Genomic DNA, 22,358 nt, shown 5'->3' with positions numbered 1-22,358 from the left:
GCAACAGAAGGGCCAGTTATCTTAAGTGACCTTTTAATACCCTCACCCCCTTTCACAATACCTCTGCTGGCGGGCGTTCAAAGTGGACACATGGGCAATATACGGAGCAGAAGTGTGCCTCAGAAGGAGACAAAAGACACCACCTGTATGCTAATACACTGTGAGGCTTTCAGAGAGGGCAGCGCTGCAGAAGCAGAAGGATGAAGTGTGCCGCTCCTTTGGAGAATGCCCAGGGCTGTAAAATGGAAGCAGAGGCCAAAAAATTGATTTTAGCCCCTTCTCTTTTTTTTGAACAAGTAGAAAGGGAAGAAACAAGAAAAATCTGAAGTGTGCCACTTTATGGGCGAGAGGGTGCTGTAAAATTGATTTTCTCCTTCTTTAAGGCTGCAAAGGAGAGAGACAATAAGTGCAATGTGGATGTGCAACTGCAGTATGGTGCTGAGGAGAGAGAGAAAGAAAAGGGCACGGGCAGTAAAATTCATTTCCAATCTTTGTGTTAAGTAATGAGAAGGAGGGAGAGTGGTGGAGTGTGCCACTTCAGATGGAAGGCAGGGGGGATGTTTGAGGAGACAGATAGGACCAAGAGGCTGTAAAATTCATTTTCCCTTCCTCTCTTTAAGTAATGGGAGAGTAGAAGTCACTGTGGGTGAGGGTGGTGCTTTTGTCAAAAAGCCGAGGGAGTGAAAATGGGGGCAATAAAATTCATTTCCTCTGTCCTTATTCTGTATTTTCTTAGGAAAGAGAAGTTTGACAAGTGGAGTGTGCCGTGGCAGAGGGACGCCTGTTCATATGGAAAAAAGGAAGCGAGGTCAGAGGCTGTAAAAGTCTTTCTCTTATTGCCTCAAGTAATAAGGTAGAGTGGGAGCATGTGCCTGTTTGAATGGAGGGTGGAGTAATTGCTATTAAGCAGATTTTGAGCAGGGAAGACTTTCACACACAGAGACACACACAGAGAGACAACTCCTTCTTTTTGCAGCCCAAGACCACACATACATGCTCTTTGCCCATTCATAAACAGGCTTATGTAAACACATCTTCAGCATGCGCACAAACCCACCATTGGTGTCAGTTGGATTTACCACTATCTCTGTGCTCCTCCAGACTTTGGAGCAGCAGCTTCATTCCTTTTTTTTCACACTATCTTGTTTCAGCTGAAAAGCCCTGAGCCATCTATTTACCACACTGTCTCTCTGTGTGTGCATACATCCAGACCTCTGCACTGCATATTTTTCACACCATCTATTGCAATGTTTCAGCTGCAAAGCCTCAAACCATCTTCAATTATATAACACTCTACTATCTGTTAAAAAAAATAGAAAAAAGGGCTGCAGAAAGTAAAGTTCAGAGTTGGAAAGTTGCATCAATACCACTTCCCATCTGTCAGCAGGAGTCAGCAGCAATGCCTCTGTATCCGTAGAGCGGCCGTGCATGTTAAGTATAAGCTCTTGTTAGCAATGGTGTCACTTGCTGTTGCAGTCAGAGTGACAGTCAGGAGGATGGCACTATTCCGGGCATGCCAACGGCCTATGGCTCGTCTTTCGCTCCGAGCTCCCCGGAGCCCATCAGCACGGGGAATGTCTGGTCACTTTGGTCCGATAGCTGCTCTCCGGGGGCGGCACAGTGTGTCACTTTCATTCCAACATATTTCAGAGTGTAATGAGCAAATGTGAACCTACTTCAGCATCCCTGGGAGTGCATGCTGTTCTCTCTCAAATCTGGATATGCGGACTGTTCCCTGACATCAGGTGCATCTAGCCTACAGTTTCTTCCAAAAAAAAAAAAAAAAACTAAACCCAAACAACTAAAAAAAAAGGGAAACATCGCCATCACTATTCAGCTTCCCTTCTTTCCATTTCCTCTGGAGGAAGGTGCTCAGCTGGCCCCTGTGAGATTGTAGGAGATTTCTGTTTAAAACCCCATTGTGTAATGCGGCGCTGGCTTGTTTACCAAAGCAATATGATTTTGCTTTCCCTTTCACTCCGGCCTTGTATGTGTTGTAATGATGTAATTGTGCTTCAGTGCACCGTTGTAATTTAGCGGGCAGGTTATTCAGGCCGGGGGCCCCTCCACTCTCCCAGGCTGTTGTGTTGTTGTGTCAAGGCGAGGCAGGGGATGGTAAACAGAGCCTCTGGGTGGTCCCCCTTTCTCTGGACTCAGACTCCCTGGACACACTGTAAAGTCTGCTGACAGGAGAAGAGCTCTTTCTTTTCAACACAACCTGCGTCGCCGCTCTCCTCTCCTTTCTGTTCAGTGGCTTGTTTGTGGCTGCCGGAGTCTATGGAACTGCCCTCATACATATTGAAGGGGCTTTTGAGGAATCCACCAGTGTGCAGCTTTTTCATCCTCCTCTCCCTATTTAAATTTGAGTGTCAGTCTCTCCCCTCTTATTCTCCCCGCATCTGTCTGTATCTCTCTAAAAAACTACTTTTCGCATTGCACTTATTCAGTTCCTGTTTTTCTCACTCTTTTCCCACCTGCCCACTTCGGTGCACGCCCCCTCCCTTCTCCCCTTCTCACACCACTTAGCTCCAACTTTTTCCACTGCATACATTTTTTGGCTTTTGTTTTGTAGATTAAAAGAAAGAAAAAAAAAGAAACTCTGAGAGCCTTCCCACCTTAACTCAAATTCCATTTCTTCTCATCCTCCCCATTCCATGTTTATTTCCGTATATTTCTGTCTTCCTCACTGTCTCCTTACTTGAAAATTATACCTCTTATGCATCCTTCAAACCCATTCTTTCTGATCTCTCGGCTATATTTCATAGGCTGTCTCCTCTTCTGTAAAGTCCCTCCAGTAAATACGGAATAGTTATCTATTTCTGCTTTTCTAATCATACTTCTCACTTCCTCTTTATTATTTGAGTCCGTCCTTCCAGCCTCACTCTCGTGTCCTCCTTTCCCATCGTTGTGTTTGCATCTTGTGCCTCATCTGAACATCTTATTATTACATCTTGTGCCTCTCCACTCTCCCTCTGTCCTTCTTGTTTGCTTCCTGTCTATTTCTATCTTTCTCACTCTCTCCCCGGCCCCCTCGTATTCATTTGGCATCCGTCGCTCCTTCCGCTTCTCCTCTGCACTCACTTTCGCCTCAAATTTATTTATGTTTACACCCTAAGTCTCTTTTCACCTTTTATTTCAAACCGTCCTCCTTCGTATCGCCTCCTCGTTATTAAGCTTCCTGTCCATTTATGTCGTACAAGTAGATGTTGCACTGCTTCACAGTGAAAGCGATGGGTGAGGTGGACTCCAGAGGGCCATGTCTTGTTCATTTGTTTGTACGCGAGTCACCTGCAATATCTCAGACACCGCTTACTAGATTTTGACAGACTAAGGGGAAGTGATGCATCGCACCTCTAAAATTTCAATTTGCCCAAGGGGAGGTGAGCCATAATTACAGGTCAGTGAAGGTGGCATATTTGCTAATTACTGGCCCAAAGGTTTCCATGTGTTTTTATCGGCGAAAACAGGTTTATTATTGTTGCTTGATGGTATATCCCTCCTTCCCTCTGTTTCTCCTGAATCTTTATACTTTGCATATTGTCCCTCTTAAGTACATCTTTTTTAAGCTCTTCACTCTCATCTCGCACGCCTCCTCACTTTTGCTTTCATTCTTGGTCTTACACTCTTGTTATCTAACATTGTGTTTGCATTTCTCCTCAATCCTCCACCTCCTCATCCGCCTCCTTCTCAGCTGCTCTTTGTCTCTCAGTTTGGCTTGTATAGTGGGTATGCAGGCTTACATATTTGTGTGTCTGTGTGTGTGTGTGGGTGCGTCTGAGAGTGTGTGTGTGTGTATGTCCGTTCCTAAATGTCTAAGCACAGCGACTGCCTGGCTATCAGCAAGGCCATTCACTGCGATGTCGTCTTAATAGTCTTACCTGAGCTCAAACCTTTCAGATGACACACTGATCATTGGATACGGCTACGCATAATCAACCGCCTCTTTGTTTACATCTGATAATTAACCACAGCTAATTAAGAGGTGGCACTCACCACTTCATCTCTTTCATTTGCTACGGCTGCTCACTGATTACCTTTGTTTTGCTTTAAAATTGCTCCTCCTAATCATTAACTGTGTTTTCTATTGCCTCGGGGGAAAGTCAAAGAAAAATCCACAAAGCCATGAAGAAACTTGTTTTCCACTGGCAAACTACTGGCGGAGCGATGGTTATGCTGTCTTTGTGGAGTCTCTATTTTATAATAGGAGGTAGACCTGTGCGATGGTAATTACAGGAAACACTTCACTTCCATTGTTTGTCAAAGACAGAGCTCATAGGCTCAGTCACAACTCCTGCAGAGGAGCTGCATTGACTAACAATAGAGGTTACAAACCAAAACAGGCTAATGTAGTGAAGCTACATCCACACACACACACAAGCATAACTTTTACTAGTTACAGTCCACATGAGCTCCTAAGGCTACTACCTGAGGAAACACTGCTTTACTGAAACGTATCCCTCACAACTACCAACAGTGAATGCAACACTGATAATGAATAACAAGCTTTGTTGACCTTGTTGTCAGGTGGAGGTGTTTAGTATGGATAAAAGGGGATTCATGATACGGAGCTAATTCGCTCATCTGGATGGAGATCATTTTTGTTTTAAAATAAGAGGGTATTAGTGTGGATGTAGGCTGAGACACACACCGCCGGACTGAGCACCTCTGGGCTGGGGGATGTTGTTTGGGGATGGGAACGTGATGACAGTCTGTCGTTAAACCCCTCATTTGTATTCACAGTGAAGGGCCCAGACACCTTTTTTAATGGCCACATTGGAACAGCAAGACGGAGGAAAAGTGGCAACAGGTAGAGATTAATTGAAAGAGCAGATTACTCATGGTCTGAGGCCAAGCTGAACAAAGTTTCAAATCAGGTGTCAGGTTATGAGAACTTCCCCAAACACAGAGCGAATATAGACAAATGCTGGACTGATGCAGATGTTTGCATAGATTTTAGTGAGAAAACTCCTGTGTTTTGATTTTTCTTTTCAGGATCATGGAAAGTGCAACTGCATGACATCATCTAATTACTCTGGTTGACATGGTTGAAAAAAAATAAAACAACAAATTATGGACAGTCGAGTTCCCATGCCTACATGAGACGGTTTTCCCTATCATTTTCCTATATCTCATTTTCATACCGCAGAACAGGCTCGGTGCAAATTCCGTCAGGATTTGAGGTGAATAGGGATGTGTTTATGTGTGTGCGTGCGTCTGAAGTTGTTTCTGTGTAGATGTGCAAGCCAGAAGAGATCCATGCGTGTGTTTGTCTGTCTGTCTGTCTTACCGCTGTGAAAAAAATAAAAAATAAAACATACACACACACACCAGCGCTGAGCTGCACTTTTGTTCCACTTCATCTTTCTATTTACTCATTCTGCGTTTCACGTTGGTATGAAATTAAAGGTCTGCTCATTTTGGTTCCTGATAAAGTTATGACATAAATGTCTGCGGCATGGTGAAAGCTTTTCCACAACACTTTTCGATTGCAATGCAAATGACAATTATGTTGGCAGTCCCTCTCACCCTCTTATCTTCCCACCGAGCCGGAAAAAACAATTGGACTCTAAAAAATTGATCCACCGGGATGAGCACTCTTCATGAATACAAAGTACATTATTTGGGATGACCTGCTTGACACCGAGTAGCACACAATTACCATGTATATGTGCCTTTCTGTGTTTGAGCTGTTAGATCTGAAATGGTTTGACAGTTTGGACAGGGTTTTTAAATGCAGATTGCATAAACTGTGAACACTCGAGCGGCTGAATACAGAATATATTTTCTGTAATATACACTGGAATCCACTTGAGTGTGGATCTTCTGCTTGTGAAAGGAAATAACAAAAATAAAGAGTTTATATAAACTGCTTGCTGAAATGGTGGCGTGGGTGCCTCATTGAGCTGATTATTCAAAGATAAGGACAAGAGAGCACAGAGTCAGACCTGGGTTAGCAGGGGATGCAAGCAGGTATTGGGTGATGCTTTCATGTGCTTGCAGCAAGAGTTGAGTGGGAGTAACAGCGTTGTGACAATTAAACTGTCAGATATGCTGTCGATGTGCAATCAACACTCTACCTGACACTTTCATTATCTTGTGAAACAGGCCTACTGGGGAAGTCTTAACCTTCTAAAATTTCATATTCTTACCAGCAGCAAGAGCGTGACTGATATTATGTTCAACCTGTGTGTGTGTGTGTAGTGAAAACTTGCACAGAGGTGGTTGTGAATACTTTGGCAGGTGTTTACATGTCTATCCGTCTGCGGCTAGATTTTGTCAAAGCAATAGCATCGCAGCTGTGCGAGATACAGTCACAGAACTCTACAGGTGTGAAGCTGACATCAAAATAAAAAGCCAAACAATGGCAGCGCTGAACCACATAATAATGTGGTAATAAATACTATAGGTAATGTTGTAGTCATGGCAACTCATACGTGTCACAACTGGCGTGATCCCATCACAACATGGTCTCTATCTCATGGTTAATCCAATCTGTGCAGTTAAGCAAAAACATAACATCTCTAAAGGTTAATCTAAAAGGCCTCATATTCTGCAAGGATGCCGGATCTATTTCGCTTTCCTTTCACTGTAGTTACCTTTCAGATTAAGTCTTACATTGTGATTACATCAGGAGTGTATCCTGCACTCTCTCCTTTGCCACTTTCTTAAATATGAGCCAAATCCCTGCAGAGTTTATCTGATCACATCCCTGAATCCTGTCCATGTCCTGAGATGGAGTCAACCAACCGAACTGTGCAACATTAGCTGTCTGAATCTGCTATACCTGGAATGGTTTTCCCTTCTACTTATACTTACCTTTTGGTTTTCTTTGTTGTTTGCTGTGATACCTCATTTGAAAGCTGTTATGCTGCCAAGCAGGCACAGCAAATAAAGTGCCAGTCAAGCAGAAGCAGGCTTGAAAACCCCCTCTGGCAATGTGGCTCACTGGGCTGAACAAGCAGCTCGCCGTCCAGATTATCCATGTCAATGGAACAGAAAATGAGAATCAGGATTTGCAATGCAACTGACAGCGTGGAGGTTATACGCCTCCAGCTGAAGGTACAATCTTTTGAGATTTTCTCCACATTTCATTTATGATTTTAAAGACTCAGTGTTAACTTTGAAAATATCTATTTTAATATTACAAATGAACACCCTCAGAATAAATTCAACACTTGCACACTGTGATAACCAATATGCCTGTACTCACACAAAAGAGTTGTAGAAAACCTGTAAGATAAAAATACCAATTACACTGCAAGAAATCACTATGCAAACAGACCAGATGTTGCCCAACCAGTACTCAAGCAAAGGGTGGTGCACTCAAATGATAGATAAGGAGTGTGGAGAACAACTTTACGGCCAGAGCACACTGAAGGGTGGACAAAAAACCTGGAGCAACATACTGCACAGCATAATGTAATAACCTTTAAAACATATACAGAAAAATATTGTTTTCCACCCTGAAATCATTAGGTCTTGTTTACGGTGGACTAATCAACTGTTTAATTGCCTTTACATTCATTTGTTAGGCTATTTCTTTCTGTTTGTGTCTGTCGGACAGAATATGAGCAAAAATTGAATACTTGAATGAAAGTGATTTTCATCAACTCCTTGCAAAATGATGCATGCAATGACATATGTATGGTTGTTACTCTTTAATTATATTAAGTTTAAGTAATTATAAGAAAGCAGTCTAACTTTAGCCTATGGTGAGGTTACCACAACTAGTACACATTCAACAGGTGCCTATATGAATATGCCTATAATGTAGATAAATTGCAAAATTCTGACAAAGAAATCACAGCAAAGTGCACTAGGCTCGTCCAGACACCGAACTCGCAGCTCTTACGGAGAAACCCACGGAGCTCGCGTCTCTCGGACAGCCCTCTGATTGGTCCCCTCTGGTGCAGGAGGCGGGGCTCGCGGCTGTGGGCGTTTCACAAAACCAGCCTCCACGCAGCTCGAGCTTTCATTCACCACGGATTTGTCGAGTTAACCTGATCTCTCCGCAGTTTTCATTCCTCTACGAATCTACTTTGCTTTGTTTTTCTTTACTTTTTTTAAACGTAACCGTGCGTAAAGTGTTTCGCTGAGTGCGCAGTCTCCAGGTGCGCGGACCATCTCTTTTCGCTAAACTTTTTTTTTTCTTTTGCACAACCTACCTGAGTTGTGTCTCCTCTCTGCACGCCTCCTCTCCACCATGGATTTGGTTTGGGTTGTGGGCTTCGTTGTGAGCGTCTGCGCCTGGTTTGCTTCAGCGGAGCGGCACAGCGTCTACTGGAACAGCACGAACCCAAAGTAAATATATCTTTCAGCTTATGCTTTCCTATTTTTAATTGTGTGCTCTTGAACACACCGTTGCACTTACTCCTCTATTTATCAAATGCTCAGCCAAGCCCTGTTTGTCATAAACGAACTTTAAACCTGATTCTCCGAACAGCGCACATGATAATGATCCATATTCAGATGCATTGGATCGGAACAGTTGCACCTCATGCATATGCAGCGAGCTTGTTGTGATGAATTTGTGATGGAAGCAACTGCTGTTGTGATGATAATGCAAGATAGTCAGGACTCTCTTCCCCTCCCTCCCCCCTCCTTTTTTTTCTCTCTCTCTCTCCCTCGCTGTGCTCGGACCTGTTATTATGCTGCTGTTTACCTGTGATACTTTGTCTAACCTGTTCGGATTTAATCCGTTTCGCAATCTGTGTACCTCTGCTGCAGGATTAGTTACATCAGGTTATATCACCTATTTATGTTTTTGAAGTGAATGAGCTGTTTTACCAGCTCAAATCTCTGCAGGGAGGAAACCTCCTTCATGTGGGTGAATGTTTGGGGTTCATTTGACAGGGTTTTTTCTTTTTCTTTTTTCTGTGGAGCTCCGTGTTTCATATGATCTGTGGACACTGCTGCATTTCCCTGTTTGGACTATATCCGTTTCCTCCTCTGAGTTACTCTCAGTGTCAGAAATCTGTGAATTTGTGTTGTTTTCTATTTCTTTTACTGCCTCCATTCATTAGATTAGATTTCTGCAGGGGAGGACTTAAATGTGTCTGCCAGCAGGGGTTATGTTTTTTTATGCTGATTTTTACAGGCCTGAATCACAGCACAACGTGTTGAAATATCTGTTGCAATATCCTCCCCATCTGACACAGAGTCCTAACCTCTGTGTGCAGTGGGAGGTTTCAATATCCCCCCTAAATCAAGAGATATCACATGGGGTTTACGTGGCTGTCAGGGAGACATAAGGGTGTTCATATTTCAAGTAGTAAGACGAGTAATAATGGTGTATGACAGAGACAGAGGAGGTAACTCGAGACCTGCCCAGTAGGTCACACTGTGGGAGAGAGATGGATTGCACAGGGAGGAGAAACTGGAGCTGAAACTGTTGGGGTTTGGGGCCGTTCGGCATAAGTGGGGGTCAATTAGAATTATGGTTGATGATGGCTGGGGTGAAATGGCTCGGGGTATGAAAAGGGGGTCAGGTTTACACACTTACAAGTGAACTTCTACATGCACCCACTCATAAACACACCCATTGGCACACACACACACACACACACTCACTCACTCGCACAGGGACCAGGCAAGCACAAACAGAGACTCCTGGCAGACAATCACTCAATCACACACCAGAACGCTCAGTCACACCAAGTGACGCCATCCAGATCAATCAGTATTGGTTGGCTCACACTCGCGCTCACTCTCTGGTGAGCAAACACATGTCCTGTCTTGGTTTTTTGAAACACCCAGATATCCAAATAGTCTCTCAAAAGCTTACATTCAAACCTCTATTTCCCTCCTGATCTCCCCTGTGGTTAAAACTACAGCATTTACTGTTCTGAGAAAGGCCATAATTACAGCAGCAAAGCCTTTCACCGAGAACCAGAATGAAGTCAAAGTCCCAGATGGAAAGGCGTTTTGTTGTGTCCCCACTGTAGAACGACAGTAATCATTCCTGTATATATACTGGTAATCCGTCCCTTTGCACTTGCTATTTTTTTCCGGATGACTGTGCTAAATCTCTCCCTTTGGCTACACTTAATCCTGTATTCACAGAAAAAGCACAGAGTTTCTGAGATGTTGCTTTTTTCTCTCTCTCTCTTTTTTTAATTTGGTACTTTTCATCATTCCCAGCAATCTGCTCTCTCGCCTGTGACCCGTTACTTGATACAGTGTGTTGACGTCCATCTTTTCCCTCATGAGATGTGTCTCTCCCCTCTTTTGTTTTGTTTTTTTGGCCTCAGTTCACTGCTCCATCCCTTTGGGCAGAAAGCTGTCGTTAATCAAATTGATCTCAGATTGATCACTTTGGTCCATGTGGTATAGACTCATTTCCTTTCTCTCAGTGTGTTTGTTGAGGGATTTAGCAACACACTCACACACACACACACACACACACACACACACACACACACACATACACACACACTCATACATATACATGCACAGTTGGCCTGCTCACCACTAATTTCAGCGTGTGTGCTAACGCTGCCTCGGGTCCTGCTGACTTCCAAGGTCGAGTCTCCCTGCACTTTAACGACCCTTTTTGTTCAGCATGAGTGAAATCTGTTCCTGACAGTGTGCCTTTCACTCTCTAACCTTTTTTTTTCTTTTTTTCTTTTTTTTTTACACGTTGAGTTGAGTGTATCATCGTAACCTTTTGTGCTGTGATTAGCAACAGCTTCATCACCGGCACCAGGTTTCTGATTCCCAGAAAGAGGCTCATCGTTGTGTCCAGTCAGCTCGGGTCCCGACATGCCACTGTGTGTACGTGTCTGTGTAGTGAAGGGAGTGTCTTGTGTCGAAGCTCACTCACATGTACGCCATCACCGCCAGATCGGAGTGACTCACACACACACACACACACACACACACACACACACACACACACACACACACGCTCCCGTACACATTAACCCAGTCCCTCCGCACACACACATGTGCCACACGGGTTGTGTTGTGATTGATGTTAACATGGTCCCAGGAGCCCTGTGGACTCTACAACTCGGCAAATCTGCTCTTTCACTGCTTGTCCCCCTCCTCGTCCTCCCCTCCACCCCCCACCCTACTCCTCCTCCTCCTCCTCCACCTCCTCCTCTGCTTTGTACCTGTCTCTCCCTCTCTCCAGCACCTCCCTCCCCCTCTTCTTGGCCAGGTTCCCTTTTCAACTTGGTTCTGTGGCCTGCAGTTCTGTGAGTCTGTTAACTGTTTCATGGCTTCGCTCGCACACTCATCTCCTTCATCTTTCTCGTTTGTTTTAACATCATTATCATCATCATCATCATCATCATCACCTTTTCTGTGATCACTGTCACATTTTTCAGCTAATCTGCTCTCGCTCTGAAGTCTCTGCTTTGCTATGTTTTTCTAATGAGCCTTTTGATTCGGGAAACGCAGCAGCATTTGCTTCCAGATTGTTTTAGTTTACCGTCGCTGGCTCAGTGGTTTGATTTAATTAAACAGACGTTTTCCTGCTGCATTGGCTTAAAAAAAGGTGGGGGGGGGGGGGAGTTATTTAAGGTATGTTTCACCCACATGAGGGATTTTCTTGGCATTTATCCAGTCAATACGGGTGTTTTTTGTGTGAAGCTTCCCATACAAATTGGGGAAGGGTCTTCACAGTGGGCCACAGAGAGAGAATAGTAACTGGTGTGACTGATTGCGGGTCAGAGTTGACCATGTGATGAAGTGGCACGGCCTCTATCAGTCTGTCAGTCATTCTGTCACGGCGGCGGTCCCTGAATACTGGCTGCCACTCAGGCCGGCCCCTCTTCACACGGCCGTGGCTCAGCCTCTGGGAAACTCTCATTCTTCCCCCCCTCCCATGTCTTTTCGGTCCCCTTCGCTCCTTCACCAGCTTTTATCTCAACTTTACAAGCTGTCCCTTTTCAGTCTATTATTTCCTCACCTCCAACTCTGGCTCTGGGAGAAGGGGGGAAGGAGGGAAGCATGCTAAGAGGTGTGGAATTTTTTTATCGTTCTTGGCACCCATGGCGATCCGTCACAAGGCACTTTGCCCTTTCCTTCATGCTTTTTTTTCTCCCTTCCTCAGTTCTCTCCTCTTAAGGCTTCCTTCTTCTACCTCCTTGTGAAAAGGCCACTCTAGTCTTCCCAGCAAACCTGTTTCTTTTTCTTCCTGCCTCTTCCTGGTCTTTTCACTTGTCTGTCCATGTATGCTTCTCCTCTCTTGAGTGTCTCGCTGCAGCAGTGGAAGCGGTCGAGCTGGTCTGAGAACTGCAGCCGTGAAAGGAGAAGGAACTGAATTCAGAAAGGAAAAAAAGGAAAAAAGCAAATATGTATGTAGGTTAAAGCGTCTGTTTGCCCTCCATGTATGTGCGCGTGCGTGTTTGAGAGATGAAAGATAAGATAGTGAAATCACATCAGCGGCCGTGATTAGTTGGGTGCAATAGATAAGGGATTTCTGTGATTTCCAAGTAATCTGAACTGAAGCTACTTTCCTCGAAAAACACCCAGGTTTCCCACTTCACTTCCTAATCCAGCCTTCGCTCTAAACCTACAACCCCCCCGATCTCTTTGGTAAATTCCTCCGTCTATTTCCATCTTCCTGTAGCTTCATCTGTCCCTCTCCCCCCGGCCGCCACCTTTAATCTGGCCTTTTAATCTGTCTGGGGAATTCAATCTGGGGGAAATACTCTGAGAGATTGTCAAACGGATGGTAATCGCCTCTTATAGGCTCAATGATCACTGCAGTGTGTTGATGTTTCCCATCTTCCTTACATATTTCTTTCTGTGACCATATTGACGAACCTGATTCTCTTCCTGTTCGATATTTTCCTGCCCGTTGTCGTGGTGACAGAGGCCGGTTGGTGGTGGGAGGATGGGACTTGTCTTTATTGACCGCGCTCGATAGTGAATAAGGCCAAAAGTTTAAACTTCCCAAAAGGCGTGCTGTTGGTGTTACCGAAGTCTGCACGCTGTCTGCTGTGTGTTTTTCTGTGAAGTGCTGCACTTCCTGGCCACGTCTTTTCCCGGGAAAACTGCGTATCCTGTCTGCACAATAAACAATACAGTTCTCACACACCAACACACGCAAGACCGTAAAAACTCTGTACTCATGGGCTGATTGAATTTCCCAGGCCTCGTTTGAGACATGAATATGTTTGAACTGTGAGAATAAGTAGATTATAGAGGTGATTAATAGTGATTAGTTGTTTTTGTGGGGGGATGTGTCCGACCGTCGGGCCTCGGGGAAGATTTGGGACCGGCCGCGTTTGTCAGATCTCTGTCGGTGTTTGGGATTCTCCTTCAGATCAGTGTCGCCCCCGGTCAACCCTCTGTCCTCTGTCTCCCTGCCCATCACCAGGCCTCTTCCTTATCTAGGCAGCAGACTTCCCCTGCGCCGCTCCTCCACGCTGCTCCTCCTCCCTGCACTGCTTCAATCCCACACAAAAATCAGAGGAAGAAAGGCTCCATTAGTACACAGATTTATGATTATGAAGAGAGCCTACACACTTTCTGTTGTGGTTTGTGTTGGGGAGAGAGACAGAGTGTGTATGTGTCTGTATGTGTTTGTGTGTGTGTCCCAGACTTGTTTGTCAAGACTTGGTGACATTCAGTGAACCCACAGCGTATATGTGTTTGGATGAGGAAGAATTAACTCACAAGAGTCAGATATAATCTCTAAAAATGAACTATTGTGTTTGTTTTGTTGTTTAAATAAGCTCCATTGTGGAACTTTTGTTTTTTCTCTTGACTTTTTTTTGTCTTGTTTGTTGAAAGTCTGGATTCACAGAGTAAACATGCCTCCACAGTTAATGCTGCTTCCCCCTAGAGGTCAGTTGTGTAACTACCATCTCTACTACTCGATATCTGAGCAACAGCTGCCCCTGTGCTCCTTTGCTTTAAAAATCACAAACTATGGCCTGTGCTCACACATCGCACATCCCCCCATGGGATTCATTAAGATAGAAAGCCAGAATACAGAATGCAGCATAAATAAAAACCAAAGCATGAAAGCAAAAAATCCAGCAACATTGATTTTCTTGCACAGGTATTTGCCTCCTGAGAAATGCAATGTCGGCTGTGACCTTTCTGCTCTGGCCCTTACAAGATACAAATGGCTCAGGGGACAGCGTGAGACAGTCGGAAAGAGCATATGTATTCATCTAAGCCTCCTTAGTGCAGCAGAATCAGCCAATTATTTCTCTGCTGGATTTAAAGCTTTGTCATTTTGCTGTGTGGCAAAAGGAGCTCGGCGAGTTCAGCCAGGAACGCCGGCAGAAAGACCAATGATCCGCACGGACAAAGGTTGAATGGCAGACGGGTGAAAGCTGATTGAGACGGATGACAAAAAGTCACACGATGCAGAGAAAGAAAAGCTGGAATATTATGTTAAAAGGGAGGAGCTGAAAGTGCCATGCCATATTTGTTTCTATGACGACCCCAGGATGCCCACACATTGCATTGCATTGTGCTTGGCTTTGCAAACGGTGGGTCAGAAAGTTGCATATTTGGAATACCACCACGGGGACAGGTTGTGATTGGTTCAGCAAGTCCGGGTTTAGACGGCGGGGGGGGAGGGAGGAGTTGACATGAGGATCTGGTTTGCTTATTGAGTGATGAAAGACGGACAGAGAGTGGGAGGGCACGGCTGACACTGATGGATGAATGGATCGACAGATGAAACAAAAAAGAGTTTAAGTCATAACATTAAACAGTCATGCTTAACTAACTAAGCTCGCAGTGCCGCTCACATGTGCTGCGATGTGCCACCACCCTCGGCTTTTCACACACATATATCTTGAAAGAAACTGCTCCCTTGTGTCTTTCATTACACTGTTAACACCTCTCACTTTCCCCTCTGTAACAATGGACACACTTACACACACATGCACCCACACACACACATACAATACATTCATAGCCAGTGTGTCTCTTTTTCAACTCCAAAACTCCAGTGTAAAGGAGTAATACCCCTTCTCTATGCGAGAACAATAGAGGATAAAAAAAAGGGCCCCACCCTGCCTCTCTCACCCTTTGCTCTGCAGCCAGGGCCTCGGCCCCTGCTCTGGGCCTCGCTGTCCACTCTAAGCCCCTGTATTAAGCAGGGTCTGGTGCTGATGAATGGACCCCAGCTCAGCCTCTGCTCAACTCAATAATCCCGGCCTGGACGAGCCGATTAGGTGGTCCCCACATTCCGGTTCACTCATCTGTGACGTGGACCCATCCCCTTTTGGGTCGGTGTGTGTGTAAAACCTGGGAGGAAAGTAATCATGTTTATGTGCGTTAGGATGACTGCGCGGGCCTCTGAGGGACAGGTTAAGTGGACTTCAGCTCCTGTTTTTTTTTTTTTTAGCTGCAGTGGTCACATTTTTGAAGGTTGTCTTGCAATAGCATTTATAGACCTTAAAATAGATTTGATTCACATGCAGCATCCAACTGTAAAAAGTTTCTGACTGAGCGCACAAAAAGCGGCTTCTTTGCTGACTGTCGGTGTGTAAAATTCTCCGGTGCTGACTTGGCGATTGTCCGACCTTTGATCCACATCGCGGCCTCTTCGCCTCTGAGGTCCGGCATTCCACAGGGCGATAGAGTGCAGAGATGAGAGGGTGATGGATGGATGAAAGCCAGGGGGGAGAGAGGTGGAGAAGAAAGCAAAACGCTGGCCAGAGAGATTAAAGAAGAGAGATTAGACTCTTGCTCCTGAAGAGGCTCCAATAAATCAGGAATTCCTTCTTTGGAGAAAGGGAAGAGTAGCCGGGAACAGTATGTAGTCTATTTTTCACCACGGTATCGCACACAAACACACACGAACTTGACCACTTGATATTCCCTGGCTGCTATCATCATCCTTCATTATTGGCGTTCATTATCTACCTTATCACATCTGAAACACACTCCCAGATTCCTCAGCGCTCTGCAGACGCAACACACACTCCAACACAAACAATCACATGTTTAAATACCTCAGACTGAGGCCAACACACACACACACACACACTGTCGCTGCATGTCTGCCATAGCTCCACAAATCATCCCTAACTAGAGGACACAACAACTCCTCCATGCTGCTACTTCTGCTGAGGCCCAAAGTGTCACTGTCGTCGAAAGAGAGCATCCCGGGATAAACAAAGGGAATAAATCAGCCCATTGACACACAGAGGGAAACAGTCAGCAAGAGGGAAATAACAAGGGACTCACACTGGGGGGAGACGGAGGGAAAGAGGATTTTGTCTACTGAAGTGAAGGTGGCATGATTTGACTTTGTTAGCTAAACCTTTTCACACAGAGGCCGCGGCTCTTTGAAGTGCGTTACTGCGATCAGTTAATTAAGCTGCTGATGTGGAGCGGTTCAATGCCGAGGCGTTAGAGGGGAACAAAAGGCAGCAGGATAATTAAAACTATTTGCCATTAATAAAAAGGCGCTAGCCCGCCTCCCTGGGTGCGTATTCAGCCACTGTCCTCTCCGCTAAGTGAGCTATTCCATCAGCGCCCGGTGAATAGCAACACTGTATGAAACGGTGGCATTGATAAAGCAACTGTAGCACTCGCACAGAAACACTTACTGAGAGAAACTTCAAAAGCCATTCCCAACTCAAGCCCTTTGACCCCCCCTCCCACGCCTATTCATGCCCTCTGCACCCCCCCAAATCTCTCAGCCTAAAGGGGCTGGGAAGTCGGGAGCAGGAGGGCATAATTACCCCCCTCCGGGGCAACTTTAATACCCTTTTTTGTGTTTTAATTGTACCCCCCTTCGACCCCCTTTTGATGAACACATTGGGACCATACCGCAACCAGTATGTAATCAGGGCTCGGGGTGAGGGTGGGATTGGGTGCAGGGAGTTTGTTTGTGTGTGTTTCCAGTGTTTGCAGGGGGATGATAACTCTGTCAGGCGAAAGCAGACAACAGTGTTTGTTCAATAGTGTTATCGATTCGACTGGAATTGAAAGTGGCAGGGGGAAAAAACACTTTAGCGCCAATCTGGTAAACAGAGCGTGGCAGGCAAACTGCAGATAAGCATTAAGCTGTCTGGACCATGGCAAAATGATAATTATTGCTCTCTCCCCCCTAAAAGTTGGCTGGAGCACACTATTATCAGCGCGGTTAGATGGAAGTTTCATCAGTATACTAAAAAGGTGCTTGTTTTCCAGTGGCCCCGTTGTTGCTGTTGTAATGGCGTTGCTGGCTAATCTGGTCATCAGTATTGAGGGAATGCAGTCAGGCGGAGAGAGGGAGAGAGGGGGAAAGAGAAGGGGGAGGAGGGAAGAGCAGGAGTCAGGGCCCGGGGTTTGGAGCCACAGCGTCTGTCCTTTTACCAGGGGGGTACCAGGGAGACCCCTGGCAACAAACAACAACACCAGCTAACGAGTGACGGGGGCCTGTGCACTTTGATCGTTAGTCACACATATGGACCTTGTCACACAGAGTCAAACTCCACAAATGCTACTTGTTACGTTGAGGAGGTTTTACGAGGAAACACAGCAGCTTTCTCAAAGAGAAATCCACTCAAGGAGGGAAATATCCTCACTGGCTTTTTTTTTTATCACTAAGAGTGTCAGTTTAGCACTTAGTAGGCTTTTTATTTCAGCGCTAATAACTATATGAGATCTGTAGATCTGATTAAATAGCAGTGGGTAACTTAGCTCAAACTGGCTGGCTGCCTCTCCTTTGAGCTGCTGAAAAGCCTGCCGAAGCCGTGCGTGTATTCATTGCAAAAGCAACAAAACCCTATATTAGACACACATTCTCGCTGTGTGTTGTGAAAATATTTGAGTCTGTTGAGTCTCATCCATTCTCAGGGAACCCCTGGTGATCTTGAACAGTAGGAGACGGTAAACTGATAGGCATCGCCTGGGAGCTCAGTACCAAGGGAGGAGGTGTGTGCGTGTGTGTGAGTGAGAGACTGTGTGTCTGTGTCTGTGTGTGTGTGTGTGTGTGTGTGTGTGTCTGTGTCTGTGTGTGTGTGGGTTCGGTGGGTGCAAATAGTAGGTAGCTACTGCTTTAGGTTGTTGATAGATGGGAATTACTGGGAAGTGTGTGTGAGTTTGTGCGTGTTGCCAGCGGCCAGCTACCGCTCCAGGCCGGTGATAGATGGCTTTGGCTGAGAAGAGAGCATTAGCTGTGAGCCGCCCCTGGAGCAGTCACTCAGTCAGGGGGAAGGGGACAAAGCCTGAAATGCCTTTAGTGACGATACCCTGGAGATAAACTCATAATATCCTTGAAAAGAAAATCCAAAAGTGGGAAGGAATTATGGACAGTTGAAGGCATGAGGCCAATTTACTCTGCCGCAGGGTTTGCCGTACTGTTATTTAAAGCATCTTAACTTCGTGTGGACATTTTGAAACAAGCGGAAAAGCCGAAAATGTTTTCCCTGAGTGGTCTTTGACCCGGGTCTGAGAGGAGAGGGAAGACGTTTGGTTTACTCAAAGACCATCGTAAAGAGGGTGGAGCGGGCGGAGGAGTGAAGGGAGGGATGGTAGGGAGGAATGGAGGGGAGGCAGACAGTCTGACTGTGTCTCTCTGTGTTTGTAATGAGAGGGAGTGTGGTGGGAGACAGTTACAGGCCGTCACCAGACTCGTGTTGGATCCGTCTGCCTGGTTCTAACCCTAATGAATGGGCTCAAACGTATGTGACCTTTATTTTTAACCTTGACCCCCTCTGGAGTCGACTCAGGTGTGTTTCTGCTTCTGCGGAGGTCAATTTTGTCATTATGTGTTTTCTGGGGCATGTCTGTGTTTTCTCTGTGTGTGTGCGTGTGTGGGGGGGGCGGGGGGGTCGAGGGGTAGCTGGACAGATGTCAATACCCATCTCCTGTCTTGACGGGCTAACTGACTGCTAATGTTTCTTTGTAAACATCATTCAACTCCTGTGGGACGTGGGATCAATGTTCACTCAGTGTTAACTCTCAACAGCAGCAGCAGCAGCAGCTACACTGGCCTCGCAGTCATCCATATTTATGCGCATGTTCTCTGCAGATCGCTCTTCCCCTTATTGCGTTTTCCCTCTTCATTCCACTCCGACACACACACACACACACACGTCCTCGCACACAAACACTCACTCTTTCTTTCTTGCTCTCTATCTCTCATTCCCAGGCCTCTAAGTCTTTCCTCTGATTTCCCTGTTGTACACTGGCGTGTAGCCGATCAATATATAATCACAGGTTTTTGAGGCTCATATTTATCACCGCTCCGATGCTATAACCACGGTTATCAGTCTCCTGCCACTTGCGTAACTGTTCTCCTCTGCCTCCTCTTGCCTGCAGGTTTCTGAGGGACGACTACGCCGTGGAGGTGAAGCTCAATGACTACCTGGACATCGTCTGCCCACATTACCCAGAGGGTGAGGTGCCGCAGCTGGACGCTGAGCGATACGTGCTCTACATGGTTGAGCGCGAGGACTACGACTTCTGCAAACCCCAATCATACGACCAGATGCGTTGGGAGTGCGGCCATCCGTTTGCTCCTCACGCCCCCGAGAAGTTCTCTGAGAAGTTCCAGCGCTTCACTCCATTTACTCTGGGAAAGGAGTTTCGTCAGGGAGAAAGCTACTATTATATCTGTAAGTGTCACTTTGGCTTTCTCTCAGATTTGTCTCTGTGTTTGCCAGGAGCTCTTGTTGTTCAAGAGTTTACAGTCACACAAGCGGCTCTGAGCTAGTGTCAACTCGCTAACATGTCAGACCGACAATGTTAATATGCTGATGTTGCTCGTGTTCAACATCATAACTACAAGTCATCCGGAGGGAGGCACGGCTGTCTCAAATGTCGATTCAGTCCATCTAAGAGTTGTAGAGACGCATTCAAACCCTGCAAAAGGGAGATCACTACAAGTCACAATTTGCAAAAAATGAAGCAGCTTTCCATCTTTTTCCATCTTTCCTTGTTGGGAGTTGTTGATGTTTCCGTGCCACCAGCAGGGCTAAAAAATCTCCACGGAAGTCTCACCACAGCAAAGTTGTGTGGGTTTTTCTATGTTTGTGTCCTAAGTGTGATAGTCTGGACTTCGGTGGCCCACTCTGTGAAGCCTTGTACGGACATGAACTGGGGTGTCGGCTCAGTCTGCCAAGTTTCTACAATACTTCCCTGCTAGAATGTGGCCACAAAGAGCAAGCAGTGTTGTCACCCTGACCACGGCTGTAATTAGCTAAACGGCAGGACAAGACACAGTTTGCCTGGTCACAGATGGCTTCCTAAAGCTTTGTCCCAGCGTCTGTCTGCTGCCAAGTGTGTGTGTGTGTTTGTGTGAAGGTAGATTAAGGGGCCAGAGTAGGATAAGTGCATTAGTTAGGATGTTGACGCCTGTGTTGTTTCTTCCCTGCAGCCAAACCTTTGCACCACCACGGACAGGAGTGCCTCAGGCTCAGGGTGGACGTCGTAGCTGCCGACGGTGAGTTTCACCGCCCTCCTGGATGTAAAGCGATCAGCACTATCACCTGTAATAGCCGTGTTTGGCTTTTTGCAAGACCCAACAGAGTAATTGATGGCCCCTTTTTTTCTTCCCATCTCTTCCCTTCAGGCTCTCAAGAGGCCAGAGTGGCTAAAGGAGGCACAGGTGGGACTGGAGTCGGAGCTGGGGGTGGGGTTCACAACCCGTCCAACAGACTGCCAGCAGGTATGTTGACCAACCGTACGTCCTTTCTAATTATCCCCTGACCGAAAACAATCCAGGTACACACAGGATTACATCGTGGGTGTAAATATGTGTTAGTAATGTGTCCTCTTTATCTCCCATCTTCAAGCAGATGACCCAGTGGTAATCCTGCCAGACGTCCAGAAGAGTGTACGGACAAACTCAGCAGTGACAGCTACATCCCTCTCAATCCTCTCACTGCTAGTCCCATTTTCGTTACTGCTATTGTTGCACTGAGAGCACATGAAAGGACTGCTGCTGGCAGACAAAAAATTTTCAGGGACTACAATGAAGACAGTCCGTGGGGATGAGACCACTGACTCAAAAAGACATGCCCAGTGCTGGCCACGGGGAGAGAGTTTTGAAGTTTGCAAAGTACGGATTGGACTCGCTCGCACAACAAGTGTCGAGTAATTCAGAGCATTTGAGACAAAGTGTGTTTGCTTTGTCGTATTTTTCAAAAGGTGACAGTATTTTTTTTTTTTTCTCGGAAAGACCAAGCTCTCCTTGATTTGTATTTTTGGGGGGGGGGTTCTGTCCAAAACACATTGGATAACAACCCCTCGAAGAAAACACGAAGAAGCGGAAGAAAAACCTAAAGTGGCCGAAGAACAATCAAAAGCAAAGACACCAACTATGATATGAAATTAGATCCGCTTTGAAAAGTAATCTCTTACCTTTTGAGCCAAAGATCAGTCATCTCTCCAACTTGTACACTATTCCACCCTTGAGTATTGTGTACTATTTGTTGTATTGTTATCGTAATGGTATTGAGTGGCATTGATGTCTCTTCTTTCTAAATGTAGCATCAACAAACATGGGGGGCTGTTCTCATCACAACCATTCCTTCGCAAACTCCACCATGTGCTTATATACTGTAGCACTAATACTGCACAGTACAGACACACTAACACACACACATACACGCACACTCTGCGTCAGTGTTACATGCAAGTCGCACACACACACTGACGTCAGACGCTCTGTAACACATGAAAACACACACACACACACACACACACACACACACACACGACATTGAACTGTGTTACTTGTACATTCTGTGAAGATAATTTATGACATTTGCAGCTGAGAAGTTTTACTGTATATACCATGTGTTTATGAAAGGAACCACTGACTGTTGGTAACGGGGAGGAGGGCTTTCTCTCTCTGTCTCTCTCTCTCCTGGTAGAGGTAGTACTGGTGTGAAAGGATAAACGTGTGTATTGAAGTGAGAGTAAGAGAATGCATGTAAGATAGGGAATGATTGATTGAAGCGTGATGGGACAAAATGTTTTTCTGCCAAAAGCAAACACTGAGATGTTGTGTGTATCGCAGAGAGGCGGGACTTCTCTGTTTGTTGGATCTTGCCCCTGTATTGGTTAACCTGCCTGACATAAAGAGCTGGTATCACGTCTTCTTCTTTTTTTCTTTTTTTTTTTACTTTAACAGCAGGATCCACCCCTGTGTATCATGGTGCTTTCCTTCATGTTTCCAACCACAGGCAGAAAACATGCAAAAAAAAAACAAAAAAAAACATCACAAAGTGAAGTAATCAGCTATTTAGACTTTCAGAATAATCCTCACACTTCTGGATCATGTTATATTCACCAGTTCACAACAGACAAGACACAGCATCAAAACAAGTTGCCAAGCACATCTTCACCTGACAGGCTGGCTCGATCAACAAAGCACAACCGTGTATGACTACCATTGAAGTCAGTCTTTTTTTAATCTAAACTCTTGTTACCTAATTTTG

At 45.6% G+C, this 22,358-nt stretch overlaps 1 protein-coding gene across 2 annotated transcripts; it reads left to right on the top strand.

Moving 5' to 3' along the window:
• The first annotated feature begins 8,000 nt into the window (after positions 1–8,000).
• On the top strand, positions 8,001–22,141 carry efna1a (ephrin-A1a). Of its 2 annotated transcripts, none has more exons than XM_083981845.1 (5): positions 8,001–8,301; positions 19,234–19,529; positions 20,291–20,356; positions 20,486–20,581; positions 20,712–22,141. In XM_083981845.1, the coding sequence occupies exons 1-5, from the start codon at positions 8,204–8,206 to the stop codon at positions 20,834–20,836; spliced, it is 681 nt and encodes a 226-aa protein (XP_083837971.1). In that variant the 5' UTR covers positions 8,001–8,203; the 3' UTR covers positions 20,837–22,141. The 2 variants fall into 2 exon arrangements, with proteins under 2 accessions (XP_083837971.1, XP_083837970.1); XM_083981844.1 differs by having other exon boundaries at positions 20,709–22,141.
• The last annotated feature ends 217 nt before the right edge of the window (positions 22,142–22,358 follow it).

The sequence above is a fragment of the Trachurus trachurus genome, assembly GCF_905171665.1.
Source record: "Trachurus trachurus genome assembly, chromosome: 11".
Lineage (NCBI taxonomy): Eukaryota > Metazoa > Chordata > Actinopteri > Carangiformes > Carangidae > Trachurus > Trachurus trachurus.
Note: the sequence above shows the minus strand (reverse complement) of the source record. Positions and strands in the feature narration are given on the sequence as shown.

Coding starts and splice junctions, on each gene's coding strand:
- efna1a (XM_083981844.1), top strand. CDS start 8,204: ATGGATTTGGTTTGGGTTGTGGGCTTCGTTGTGAGCGTCTGCGCCTGG. Junction 8,302..19,233: donor TGGAACAGCACGAACCCAAA/GTAAATATATCT, acceptor TCTTGCCTGCAG/GTTTCTGAGGGACGACTACG. Junction 20,582..20,708: donor GTCCAACAGACTGCCAGCAG/GTATGTTGACCA, acceptor CCCATCTTCAAG/CAGATGACCCAGTGGTAATC.